A 13,837-nucleotide genomic window follows, 5' to 3' on the forward strand; every position below is an offset into this window, starting at 1 on the left:
CTCTGTTTAGAAATTTCTGTTTAACTCTGTAAGCCATTTTTAATTGGGTTTTTTGGATTGTTTGTGTCTACTTTCTTGAGTTCTTTATGAATATTAGATATTAGCCCTCTGTCTGCTATAGGGTTGCTGAAGATCCTTTTCCAATTGGTGGGCTGCTGTTTTGTCATATTGACAGTGTTCTTTCCCTTACAAAAGCTTTTCAGTTTCAGGAATTCCATTTATCAGTTTTTGATCTTAAATCCCAAGTCATTGGTATTCTGTTCAGGAAGTTGTTTTATGTGTTTTGTTTGGTTTTTACAGTGGATATCAAGATGTATAGAATTAGCTTCTGGAGATACTTTTGATTTCAGTATTCCTAATGACCAGTAATGGTGAGCACTGCTACTGAGCTCATTAAAAATTTGCATGTTTCCTCGTAGACATCTATGTGTAATCCCTGGCTCTTTTCATTAGTAGGTTATCATTGTAGAGTTAGAAGAGTTATCTGCATATTCTATGATTCCAAAATATTTTCTGCTCAGTTCCACAGCAGTTACTTTTCTCCTTGCTGTGACAAATTTTCCAACAGAAGCCACTTAAGGAAAAGAAATGTATATTGGCTTACAGACTAAGGTAAAGAGAATCATGGTGAAGAATCAAAGTGGTAGAAGTGATAAACAACTTGCCATGCTGTGTCCTCAGTCAAGAGAAAGGTGATGGTCGCTGCTCAGCTTACTTCTTTTTCAAATTATTTTTCTCTCATATATTACATTCAAGTTGCAGTTTCCCCTCTCTCCTTTCTTCCTAGTTTCTTTTCCAAATGTCTTCTCTTTTCAAGATCCACCTCTTCTTTTCCCTTAAAAAGGGTAGGCCTCCCATAGTTATCAACAGAACATGATATATCAAGTTACATCACAACTAGGCACATCCCTTCTATTAAGGCTCGATGAGGAAAACTGGTAGGAGGAAAAGGGTGCTAAAAGCAGGCAAAAGAGTCAGAAAAATGCCCTCCTCCCACTATTAGGAGTCTCACAGGAACACCAAATTACACAACAGTAACATATATGCATAGGACCTAGGTCAAATCTAGACAGACTCCATGATTTGTCAGTTTGGTCTCTGTCACTGCTATGAGCTCTGGTTAGTTGACTCTGTGGGTATTTTTTTTTGTAGTGGCCTTGACCCCTCTTTACTTGTACAATCCTTCTTCATCCTTCTCCATGGGCTTCCTCAAGCTCACCTAATGTTTGACTCTGAGTCTCTGCAGCTGCCCTGCCTCCTATACATTGCTGGAGAAAGCCTCTCTGATGACCTTATGCTAGATAAGTCTACAAGAGTACCACTCAGAATCACTTCATTGTCTGGAATGACATCCCATGGAATAGTGCAAGCTACAGTCGTAATGCATCTTTTCACTTCTAATAGCTTAATCGAGAAACTCCTAGAAAATATGACCAGGAGATTGTCTCTCAGGTTGTTATAGATCCACACAGGATGATAGTATTAACCATTTGATAGTATTAACCCTCAATAAACATGAGAGAGATCTCCACATGATGAGAGTCTTTTTTTTAATGGCTACCTGTGTTTTTCCTGTGATTGTAAAAATGTTATCACAACCTATGGTACAGTGAATCATTGACCTAGTATTTTCTTTATTTTAAATCTTGACTCAAGTAATTTGACCCACTTGAAGTAAGTGATATACAGTATCTGCAGAAGTCCACTATAATTTTATTACATTTCTACACTCAATTTTTCCAAGATAATGATACTGTCTATCCTCTCCTGATAGATGGTCTTGGGACCTTCTTTCAATATTCTGAAAACTTTTACCTATGATTTAGTTTATGGTATTTCTATTCCATCTCTTGTTATTGCTGATCATGAAGCAGTGGAACCTGGGAAAATGGAACCTAAAACTAAGGTGAAAAAAGTCTCATGTAATAACCAACATTATGTGGAATGTCAGATCATTTATACTCTGAGATTTAAGAAGAATTTCATCAGTAAAATGTATAATCACAAGGACAACCCATATGTGACAAAAATATTTTTCCATGGAGTCACATAAACAAATAATAATATAATTCACTCTTATTTGCTGTACCTGGGAGGGGCACAAAAGTACATTATAAGAACAATGTATGTTTTTGAAGAAACCGAGGATACAAGACCTTTGACTTTTCTTGTCTTATTTTGTCTTAAAGTTTTCTCACAAGCACTCAGAATTCTCCGTGAACAAGTTCATTCTTGAACCTTGTTCTGATAATACCTGATTACCTACCCTTATTTCCATGTAGCTGCCAGTGGCTACATTCAAAAGGGTTTCAGGGTTCCTGGAATGAAAGCTGGGGATAGAAAGGGGATGGCGAGAGAAACAAGAGGCCAAGACAAGATTTCCTGCTCAAGGCTCAAAGTTTATTGGGGGGGGGGTCTCCAAATATATAGGCGGGGGGAAAGGGAACCCTTCCCCCAAAGGAGTCTGCAGAACTGCTTCATTTGCTCTACAGGAGACTGGCATCAGGTGACTAGTGCCTCAGGAAACTGCAGGTCCTTGGAGAATAATGGGCTAGAGCTATACCCTAGGAGGGAAGTAAAGGCTAGCATCTGAAATTCCTGCTGAAAGGCTGCAGGGGAGGGCACATTTCCATATGAACTGTTTGGTTCACCATAGGTTTGCAATAATTTCTGAAATTAAGATTTGCGACTCATCTAGCTTCAATCTTTTCCAAGGTGGCTTTGTATAGTCATAATCCTTTGAGATTATTTATAAATAGTGTGATTAAAATTTCACTAGAATGTGATAGGAATAACACTAACTCTATAGATGGTTTTAAATGTTGAGACTATAGGAGTTGTAAGTTTTCTGACCAATTAATAAAGACTATGCTTCTGTGCAGTTGTCTCACAATTTTTTGTAAACAGTGTTTTGTGGTTTTCTTTTACAAATTTTTCAGTTCTTTGGTAAATTCTTCATTGTTTACATAAGGGGGCAGAACACATATGTAGGCATACATACGATAAAGGCATGAGCATTCATGACTGTGGATTCAGCGCATCCAAAACAGCATGTGTAAGCCTTAGCAAAGATGTTTCTGTGTATTTATGCCTCAACTTCCTTTAGCAAAGTTAGACAGTTCTCACTGCAAACAATTTATCTTTAATTATGAAAATTACAGTTATCCTTCAGTAATTTTTTTGCATACAGACTTGTCATGTTACTTATCAGATTTCTATTGTTAGCAAATGAAATTGCATATTAATTTCCTGAGGACAGAGATCATTGGTAGAATACCAGTAGTTCATGTTAGGCCCTACATTTAACCCTGGCAGGGAGCTATTAGAATAATTCTTATACAAAATACTTGCAGAATTTCACAGAGAAAAAACATCATGAAAATTATAGAAGAGGTTAAAATGAAGTTCTCTAAAATGGAAAGTAAAATATACTCTCTTGAAAACAGTGTTAATATAAAAATAATTTTATTGCACTCCACAAGTCTATGCAACTGGACTGAAAATTACTTTTTACCCTTTAATATACTTAAGTGAAAATTCTTCTTTATATGTGGTTAAGAGGTTGTCTTGTTTCTGGATGAGTCTAGATTGCACTACAATTTTACATTGCATTATAGGTTCAGTCCTATAATATCTATTTTGTACTATAAAAATTGGTCACATAAACTGGGGCTTTTGTTCTTCATGTTTGCCCAAGTTTGTTCAATGTTCATTTAAATAGCAGTCTAACCAAGGCTTTGAAACAACATTTAATCATGAAAGAATATATGCATGAACATGTAAATATTATACAGAGGCATATAACATATACACTATAGCAAATTTTGGTCACATGGGTAGTTTATAATAGTCATGGTCAGGAGCCTATATAAATGACATAATGTTAGCATCCCTAAGCTCTGCCATGCTCCTTAGTTGATTTCTCTGTATGCATTTCCCTGGCTTCCTTTACAGATGGAGGGCATTTATGAGAACTCATTATCTCTGGATATTGCTAAAGAGAAGACAAAGGAAAAGTACAAAAGCACAATCATTGATAAAATAAATTCTGTCTTACCTGGACCAGCTCTGGGACATTTCACTGCAGTAAAGACTAGTAAATGTCTATTTTGTACAGGCAGTGGACTCAGTTATTGTTGCAATAATCTCTACCTATGCCATAGGCCATCTGGGCCATGAATATTGAAGAGCTGCTTAATGGGCCATAAATGGCAGACATGGCATCGTCAGGCTTTTCCCCTCTCACCATTTCTCCATTTTCTTACCCCTTGCTAAAATCTCTTAGGTTATATTCCTAAACTAAACCCCAAGGTGCGTTTCGATAATTGATCATTGACTCATGCTTGAGACAAAATATGAAGGTTCAAAAATTAAAATTCGCTATTTGGCTAACTTATCAAATTAGGACTTACCAGGTAAAGACTACTCTGCTATTTAAAAAAAAAAACAAAACAAAACAACCTACTATTCAAAAGAAGAAGACCCTGCTTTTGTCTTTGTCTGAAACAGAGGCAGCCTATTTTACTTGCCCTTCTAGGGCAATGAATCTTATTTGTGCTAAGAACTTAGTACCTGTGTATGTCCTTTGCTAGCTCAGAGGGCCCACCTTTTTTTAAAGATATGATTGACACCTGATTGTGATGTTAACAAATATACAAAATATGATAATTCTCTCAGGTAAGAGAGATTTGAAGAAAACAAAATAAAACATACAGGATTTCACTCTCCTGTCAAATACTATGGAAGACAGCCTCGATTGAGAATGGGAAGTTTGCATTCAGACTTGTTCCTTACTCGGGGTAATTTGAACAAGATATAACTCAAAACCTTACCACATTGATGCTAGTTTACACTGAGGTTACAACTATGTGACACTTTCTATTTGTGAGCATTGTATAGGCATCTAAACAGCGATAATCATCAAGGCTAGCAAGACCCAGAGTCCTCAAAAAAAGACAATTCTAATAAAATGTTAATGGAAACTGGGCATGCTGACATATCCTATAATTTCAGCTATTTGAGGATCCTGGGAGCTTCCATCTAGTCAGTCTAGATCAAGAAATAGTAAGCTTCAGGTTTATTAAGAGATATTGTCACACACAAAAGAATTTGCCTTAAAAAGGGTGGAGTTGTGGCCTGGAGAGATGGCTCATTAATTATGGCTCATTAATTAAGAGCACTTGCTACTTTTGCAGAGGACCTAGGATTTGCTTTGGTATCTGTACCAGGCATCTCACAAACACCAGTAACTCTAATTCTAGAGGATGCTTGTTTTTCTTCTGGCCTCTGTAGGGTTCTGTACATATGTGGCCTGCATACATAGACGTAAAATGAGTAAGTCTTAAAAAGATAAGGGGGCAAGGTAGAGGAAACTCATGTGTATGTGTGTGTGTGTGTGTGTGTGTGTGTGTATGTGTGTGTGTAAATATATACATTACAAAAAGTGTTTACTAAGCAGAGGCTTTATTGCATATAAAGTTCTTACTGCAATGTTAAGTAACAGAAAATGTTAAGTAATGAAACTGAGTTTTATGGGTAAGTAATTGGAAGAAGAAAGGCAAAGCCAGTTGAGTTGCAGCTCACAGCTCCACTCAGTTTGAGCTTTCAAACATGACTCAGGATCAAACTTCCTTGAAGAGTGTGTGTAAACATTAACCTGTAAAGTTGCAACATCTCTAGACATATGTCTCCCATATAAATAAACCATAATTCAGTTTCAAAAACAAATTATATTCCTGTGCTCATATTCTCAAAATAACAATAATATTATGCAAAGGTATATATGAATTTAAAGGGTATTTGAAATCTGAAACAAAAAGAAAAGTCTATATATTTCATTAAACTATGGATTACCAATAAATCATATATATCAAGATAGCTATTGCAAAGGATATGTTGCTTTCCAATGGAAGATGTACAGAAAAAAAAACAAACTGAATCAGATGTTCGAATTATACATTCAAAGAAATAACTTTACAATGAGAAACCCCTACACAGAGTAGAAACTGGGATCCTAGTATTACTTAATTTGCAGAATAGTTTTCTATTAATAGAAGGAAAATATTAAGTTTGTAATGAGTGGAGTGAAAAGGAAAATTGCTTTAAGACATTGTTTTTAAATAAGACACTGCAAAGGAAACTGAGGAAATGATCGAAAAGACAGATGACAAACTGCTGAAATATTAAAGGACTCAAATTTCCTTTGAGGAAAATATGTGGTTTTAGGATAACACCATGATTTTCTGCATGTTAATACATGAAATTTTTGAAATAATAATGCCATAATATTTTCTAAGAAAGACAAAGACAGACATCTCCTATATTGCCTATCAATACAAACTATCTCTATGTGAAAATAAGATTCATAAAGAAAATATTGAACTGTCAAAAGTTCGTCCTGCTCAGAGTTTTCCTGAGGGCAAGTTTAATATCTTTGTTTCTCAAGCTGTAGATTAAGGGATTCATCATAGGAACTACACTGGTATAAAAGACAGAAGAAATTTTTCCTTCATCTAAAGACCCAGCTGAGGAGGATTTGAAATAAGCAAATGCACTTGACCCAAAGAACAGAAAAACAGCAATGATGTGGGAGCTGCAGGTGCTGAAAGCTTTGGACCTGCCCTCTGAGGATCTCATGCAGAAGATATTGGAAAGGATGAGACCATAGGAAATAAATATAGTTGAAGAAGGAATAATGATATTAATGCACCCAACAACAAAAATTACAAGCTCATTGACATATGTACTTGTACAGGAGAGCTGAAGCAAAGTGGGAATATCACAGAAGTAATGGTTGATGATGTTGGCATCACAAAATGTCAGTTTCAGCATGCATGCAGTGTGAGCTACCGCATCAGAAAATGCAATAAAGTATGAACCAAGAATAAGGTTTAAACATAACTTAGGGGACATAACAAGATTATACAACAGTGGTTTACAGATGGCCACATAGCGATCATAGGCCATTGAAGTCAATACATAACACTCAGAAATAACAAAAAAACAAAAGAAATAGAGTTGAGTCATACATTCCATGTAAGAAATTGTATTCTTCCTTATTATAAAGCTCATCAGCATTTGGGGAGTGAACACAGAAGAATAACAGAGGTCTATAAAAGACAAGTTAAAGAGGAAAAAGTACATAGGGGTGTGAAGGTGAGAGTTCAGCACAGTTAGTATTATCAAAAACAAATTTCCTAATGCAGTGACCAGGTACATTGCTAGAAACAGAAGAAACAGGGGTATTTGTAAATAAGCCTGCTCTGTTAATCCTACCAGAATAAATTCAGTCACCAAGGAAACATTTCCTGAGTCCATTCTTCTCTACAGGAATCTGTGGACACAGAAAAAGAGTTGTATTAGAAGATAATCCACCCTCAGTAATGTATCTTCTAGCCCCAACTATGTACACAGAATCAGCTGATAGAGTCGCAAGCAAATTATTTTTAAATAAGAAAGACTTTGATTGAATTTCAGGATGATTTAAGAAAAATATTACAAGATAAAGAGAAGAAAACACTAAGAAAGATTCAGCCTTTTCTCATCTTCTTTCATTATATCTCTCTCTATAACACTAAAATTGGAAGTAAATAACTGGGCAGTACTAAAGCTGAATTTTAGGAGAACAGTTGTATGTGACATGAATCTGGAATGTAGCACCTAAGCTTTGAAGTAACCTTTTGTCAGTGACTCTTTGAGAATGTATGGGTTATTCTTATGAAGAAGACTCAGGGTCTTTGCATAATTTAAGCACAAAACAGGCTCAGGTGGTGAGTCTTTCCAGACAACCCATAGATTTTGGTATGCAGAAATTGACTTGCTAAAGAGGCCTTTTGTGTAACACTAACAAGAGGGTGGAATGCAGAGAGACTGAGAACCATGCAAACAAGGTGGCAAGGGAGTCAGGTTGAATCTGAATGGTTAGCCCAGGAGACAGCCCTCATCAAAATGGTTAACAGAGTTAGACTGTATAGATGCCTCCATGTCTTTATTATTAAACTCTAAGCTCAGCAACACAGTATAATGATGATTGCTGCTGCAGATTTGTCTTTACTGTTGTATGAATGAAAAGCATGTGCATATGCTAAAACTGAAAGACTAAGAATGATGGATAGAGAGACTCTCTCCTGCCCCTGTGCCACAGTCATAAAGCTGGAACACTTGTGTTCTGACCCTGCAGGAGAACTCTAACAGAACTGCTATAACTCCAGTGGCCGCCAACACCTCTTAATAATCTTTGATTCCCCCATAAGGATTTCTTCTGCCAGTTCCACTTGAGTCTCCTTTTGCAAAGGACAAGGATGAACCTTGTTAAAACCCATCAGATACCAAGAGAGACAGAAAGAGTGGATTTGAAACGGAGCAGAAGTGAGGAGGATCCTAGGAGTAAGGAAAGAGAAAACAGTAATCAGGATATATTATATGATGAAAACCTCTTTTCAATACAATGAAAAGAAACACCAAATATTCATTTTAAAAAGTGGGGAGAAAACAGAAAAGTTTTAGTATACCTGGAATTCAGAAAGTCACAATGTTCACTCTAAACATTAGAGCACTCTTAATATACTATTAATCCTTGTTTATCTGGATAAATAGTTTAAATACAAAGGTTTCAGATCTTTCAATTTAAAGATATACACTAAACTTATTTTTCTTGAATTTCAGAACATTTTGTGATTAAGGCTTTAGGTCTTTTTTGAAAGAAGAGAAAATAATTACTTAACTGTGGGGTATGTGTGTTTATATGCAGAGTTAGAATTTCTAGGCTTTTCCGCAGAGGAGAGCATTTAGGTTAAAGAAGGTGCTAAGGAGTTGCCTTGTATCTTGGATGTTGATTCTTATTTCCCAAGGGACCCACAATTATACTTTCCAATCACTCTGGAGAACTTATATTCCCAATATAGATAGACTCCTGTATCCCCAATTATCTGAGCTGAAATGGGAAATCTGAGTTTAGGGTTCTTCTTTTCTTGCTTCCTGAAGTTATTGCCCATAGGTCTTGCTCCTAACTTTTGGAATTCTGTCTCAAAGTTGTAGAGTGTAGTACCAAGTTGCCTCCCATATTGTGCTACCAAAAATATCACAGATTCTATTTTAAAAACTTTATTTCTGAACAATTATGACAGCAGGTGAAATGGAAACATAGAGGAGAAAAATACTATGGAGCCTCGGAACTATATAACTGAAGACAACTGAGGAAATTTAGATTGGAACAAATAGGCTTTTTCATGGACAAAACTACCCAAATTGATTAGCCAATATCAAGAGTAAAGTTGTGAACTCATATACAAAGAAGTAACATTATATGAACCTAAAGGTTATATTTACATTTTTAGGATGATATACATATGTATGTGTCTGTGTGTGTGTGTGTGTGTAACAACAATTAAAGACATAAAGACCCTGAATTTTAGAGAGAGTAAACCGTGTGTATTTGAAGTTTTAGAGGCAGGGAAGGGAAAGCAGAAAAACACGTTGGTGGGGCAGTCTCTGGATGCCCTTTCCTTCAGTCTCTGCTCCATTCCTTGTCCCTGTATTGCTCCTGAGAGGAGCAATACTGGGTTAATATTTTTCAGATGAGCGGATGACCCCATCCCTCAACTGAGAGCATGCCTTTTTACTGGATATGGGGCTCTCCCCTTTGTTGGGTATTTTGGGTAATGCCATTCCTGTTGGGTCCTGAGAAACTCCTGGGTTCCTGGCATCTGGGCACTTCCTAGTAGCTACCACCAGTTGCCCATCCCCCACTGCTACACACCTCTGTTCAATTTTCTGACCCTCTGTACTTCTCTACATCTCCTCTCATACCTGATCCTGCCCTCTTTTTTCCTCCACCTCCTCTCTCCTTCCCAGATCCCTCCCTCCCTTCCTCTCCATCTCATGATTATTTTCTTCCCCCTTATGAGTAGGACTGAAACATGCACATTTTGATCTTCCTTTTTGATCTTGGGTTTCACAAGGTCTGTGAGTTGTATTCTGAGCACCCCCTTTTTTGGCTAATATCCACTTATCAATGAGTACATACCATGTTTGTTCTTTTGTCACTGGATTCCCTCACTCAGGATATTTTCTAGTTCTATTCATTTGCCTACAATTTTCTTTAAGTCTTTGTTTTGAATAGCTGAGTTGTACTCCATTGTGAAAATGTATCACATTTTCTGTATCCATTCCTCTGTTGAGGGACATCTGGGTTGTTACAAAACCCAGATGTTATTGTTGATGCCAAGAAATGATTCCTGACAGGAGCCTGCTGGTTCCCTGACAGGCTGTGACCAACCAGTGCAGATGCAGATCCTTGTAGCCAACCATTAGAGTAAGAACTAGGTCCACAATTGAGGAGTTAGGGAAAGGACTGAAGGAGCTGAAGGGGTTAGCAACCCCACAGGAAGAACAACAATATCAACCAACCAGACCCCCAAAGCTCCCAGGGACTAAACTACCAACCAAAGAGTACACATGGAGGGGCCCAGTGCTCCTGCTGCATATGAAACAGAGAATTACCTTATCCAGCATCAATGGGAGGGGATCCCCTTGGTCCTGTGGAGGCTCAATGCCCCATCATAGGAGAATGCTAGGGTGCTGAAGCAGAAGGGGATGAGTGGGAGGGGAGTGTCCTCAAAGAAACAGGAAGAATGGGGGTGAGGACAGGGGGTTTAACTGGGAAGGGGGATAGCATTTTAATGTAAATAAATACAATAACCAATAAAATAATAGCCCCCAAAGTACTAAAATATATAAATAAAAGCCCTAAAAGCTTTAAGAAAATGAAATAAAATATAACTGCCTATCATTTATTCAGCTCCCCCCTTTTCCCAAGCATTCCCATGCTTACTCATGCATACATAAAAATCTTATGTCACATATTTCTACATGCGATGCTGGTTTTGAAGAATAATAATATTGACCCCAAGTTATATAATTAACAGCTTTTCATGTAATATGTAATATGAAAATAAAATGGAAATACCAAATGATGAAAAGACCCCCTGTGATCAGATAGTATCAGTTTTAATATTGTGAAAATTGCCATCATACAAAAAGCAATGTACAGATTCAATGAAATTCCCATAGAAATTCAATGTAAATTCTCCATAAAATTGAAAACACATGAGCATCCCTTCACATACATAGTTATACACAATAACATAAATGAATATTGGCTTGGTTTTGGTTAGAATTTAAATAGATTTCTAAACCTGCCCTAAACTTTGGCAAATTTGTATACTTTAAATAAAAAGATGATTATTATACAATAAAAATATTTATAAATCTTATGTGTTGACAATGACTTGTCCTGGAATAAATAGTAACCATTTATTCAAGGTATATAATTCATTATGTGAATATAAATATGCACATCTTTGTCATAAATTTGTGAATTTGCAATTTTAAAACTGAGAAGAATAATACATTTTTCTTCTGGAAACTACTTCAGGGGCTGAGAGACTGATTCAATGAGTAAAGCCCTTACTTCTCAAGTTAAAAGAGCTGAGTTCCAATCACCTGAATAAAACTGGGTATACTAGCTCAAATCTGTCATCTCAATATCCCTATGGGAGGGGAGCGGAGAGGAGAAGAGAGGAGAATTCTTAGAAGTAAGTGGGATACTAGCCTGGGAAACTCATCAGTAGACAAGAAACATTATACCCAAAAAAAGATGGAAAAGGAAGAGTGAATCTCAAAATATCCATACATCTCCATGTGGACTTTGTGGTGAGATTGCAAAACACACACACACACACACACACACACACACACACACACACACACACACACACACATCATACTCATATAGACACACCGCATTTCTGATTCTCTTTCTCAATCTACACACTAGAAACATACATAAAGAAAAACAAATTGTATTAAAATAAATTTCTTTAAATAACTATCAGGAATTCCATTACAATTGTTATTATTATTTGATTATATGTTTTTATATACCTATATGTCTACAGTTGTGTAAAAAAAAATCTCAGGTAAAGTTTAATAATCCCTTATTTAGTGAATAGTTGGCATGAGTACCTTCTATAAATATGTAACTTACATATGCGGGTTAGATTTTGCCAACTTAATAACAACTAAAGTCACCTGTGAAGAGAGAATCTCAACTGAGGGGTTATTTCCATGAGATTGGCTTATAAGCTTGTTTTTGGAGAAAATTTCCTTGTACATTATTATTTACCATTGTAGGGAGATTACCCTGGGCAGGAGGAAGCAGAGAAAGCCTTTGAAGCCAAGCCAGTGAGAAGCATCCCTCCATCTTATTTGTTTTGGTGTTTTTGTGCCTTTACTTCCCTCACTGATAGATTGCAACCTGTAAGGAAAGAAATCATTGCCTCTTCCAAGTTGTTCTTGGCCAGTGTTTTACCACAGAAATGAAGAAGTACCCCTTGATTGTTTAAAACCTAGAGACTGTTCTTTTCTGGACTTTCCATTAATTAATTTCAACCTCATAATATGATGGGAAAAAGACAGGTTTGTTTTATTATTTCACACATATACATTTCAACACATCATGCTGGATCTCAAACTTTTCTGTATGGTAATATTTTCTGCCATTTCAATAAATTTTAAAAATTAAATTAAAAATATAAGAAGAAGAAAATGTGCGATACAAAGTTACCAAGTAAATATGTTGATTAAATACAAGATATATTTAAAACCAAAATTACAGGAATGAAAACACATGAATCCAATTAAACCTTCCACTTTGTCAAAGTTTTTCTTAGAGCAATTTTAACATCCTTATTTTTCAAACTGTAGATTAATGGATTCATCATAGGAACCACATTGGTATAAAAAACAGAAGAGATTTTTACTCCATCCATAGGCCCAGCTGAGGAGGGTTTGAAATACACAAGTGCACCTGAACCAAAGAACAGAGAAACAGCAATGATGTGGGAGCTGCAGGTGCTGAAGGCTTTGGACCTGCCCTTAGAGGAACTGATGCGGAAGATGCTGGAGAGGATAAAACCATAAGAGATAAAGATGGTAGGAGTGGGAATAATGATGTTGATGACCACTATGACATAAGCTACAAGCTTATTAACATAGGTGCTTGTGCAGGAGAGCTGGAGCAAAGGGAGGATGTCACAGAAATAGTGGTTGATGTTTGCATCACAGAAAGACAATCTCAGCATACACACAGTGTGAGCTACAGCATCAGAAAATGCCGTCAAATATGAACCAATCATCAGGTTTAAACACATTTGAGGAGACATCAGAACATTATACAAAAGTGGATTACAAATGGCCACATATCGATCATAGGCCATTGAAGTCAGCATATAGCATTCAGAAACAACGAAAAAACAAAAGAAATAGAGTTGAGTCATACATTGCATATAGGAAATGACATTCCGTCTTAATATGAAGTTCATCAACATTTTGGGAGTGAACACAGAAGAATAACAAAAATCTATAAAGGACAAGTTAAAGAGGAAAAAGTACATGGGTGTGTGAAGATGTGAATTTAGTAAAACTAAAATCATCAAACCCAAATTTCCCAATGCAGTGACTAGATACATTGCTAGAAACAGAAGGAACAGGGGTATTTGGAGATCAGGCTGGTGTGTCAATCCAACTAGAATGAATTCAGTCACCAAGGAAACATTTACTGAGTCCATTCTTTTCTAAGAAAATCTTTAGACTCAGGAAAAAGAGTTATATTAAAGGATGATCCACACTCAGCAATGGGTCGATCCCACCTGTGATGTGCATACTGGGAATGTTTTTTCTAGTTCCAACTGGGTCTTCAGAATCAGCTGGTGTAGTAGCAAACAAATTGACTTATAGTTATAAGGCAAGCAGTACCAAATTTCAATACTATTTCTGA

The 13,837-nt window shown here is 36.5% G+C and overlaps 2 protein-coding genes across 2 annotated transcripts; both read right to left on the reverse strand.

Annotated features, from left to right (window-relative positions):
- Positions 1-6,384: 6,384 nt before the first annotated feature.
- LOC127690024 (olfactory receptor 8B3-like) lies at positions 6,385-7,317 on the reverse strand. Its single transcript, XM_052189592.1, has one exon. The coding sequence runs from the start codon at positions 7,315-7,317 to the stop codon at positions 6,385-6,387; it is 933 nt and encodes a 310-aa protein (XP_052045552.1).
- Positions 7,318-12,698: 5,381 nt separating this feature from the next.
- Positions 12,699-13,628, reverse strand: LOC127690026 (olfactory receptor 8B3-like). Its single transcript, XM_052189593.1, has one exon. It carries the CDS (start codon positions 13,626-13,628, stop codon positions 12,699-12,701), a length of 930 nt encoding a protein of 309 aa, XP_052045553.1.
- Between the last annotated feature and the right edge of the window lie 209 nt (positions 13,629-13,837).

Source organism: Apodemus sylvaticus, chromosome 7, assembly GCF_947179515.1.
Source record: "Apodemus sylvaticus chromosome 7, mApoSyl1.1, whole genome shotgun sequence".
Classification (NCBI taxonomy): Eukaryota; Metazoa; Chordata; class Mammalia; order Rodentia; family Muridae; genus Apodemus; species Apodemus sylvaticus.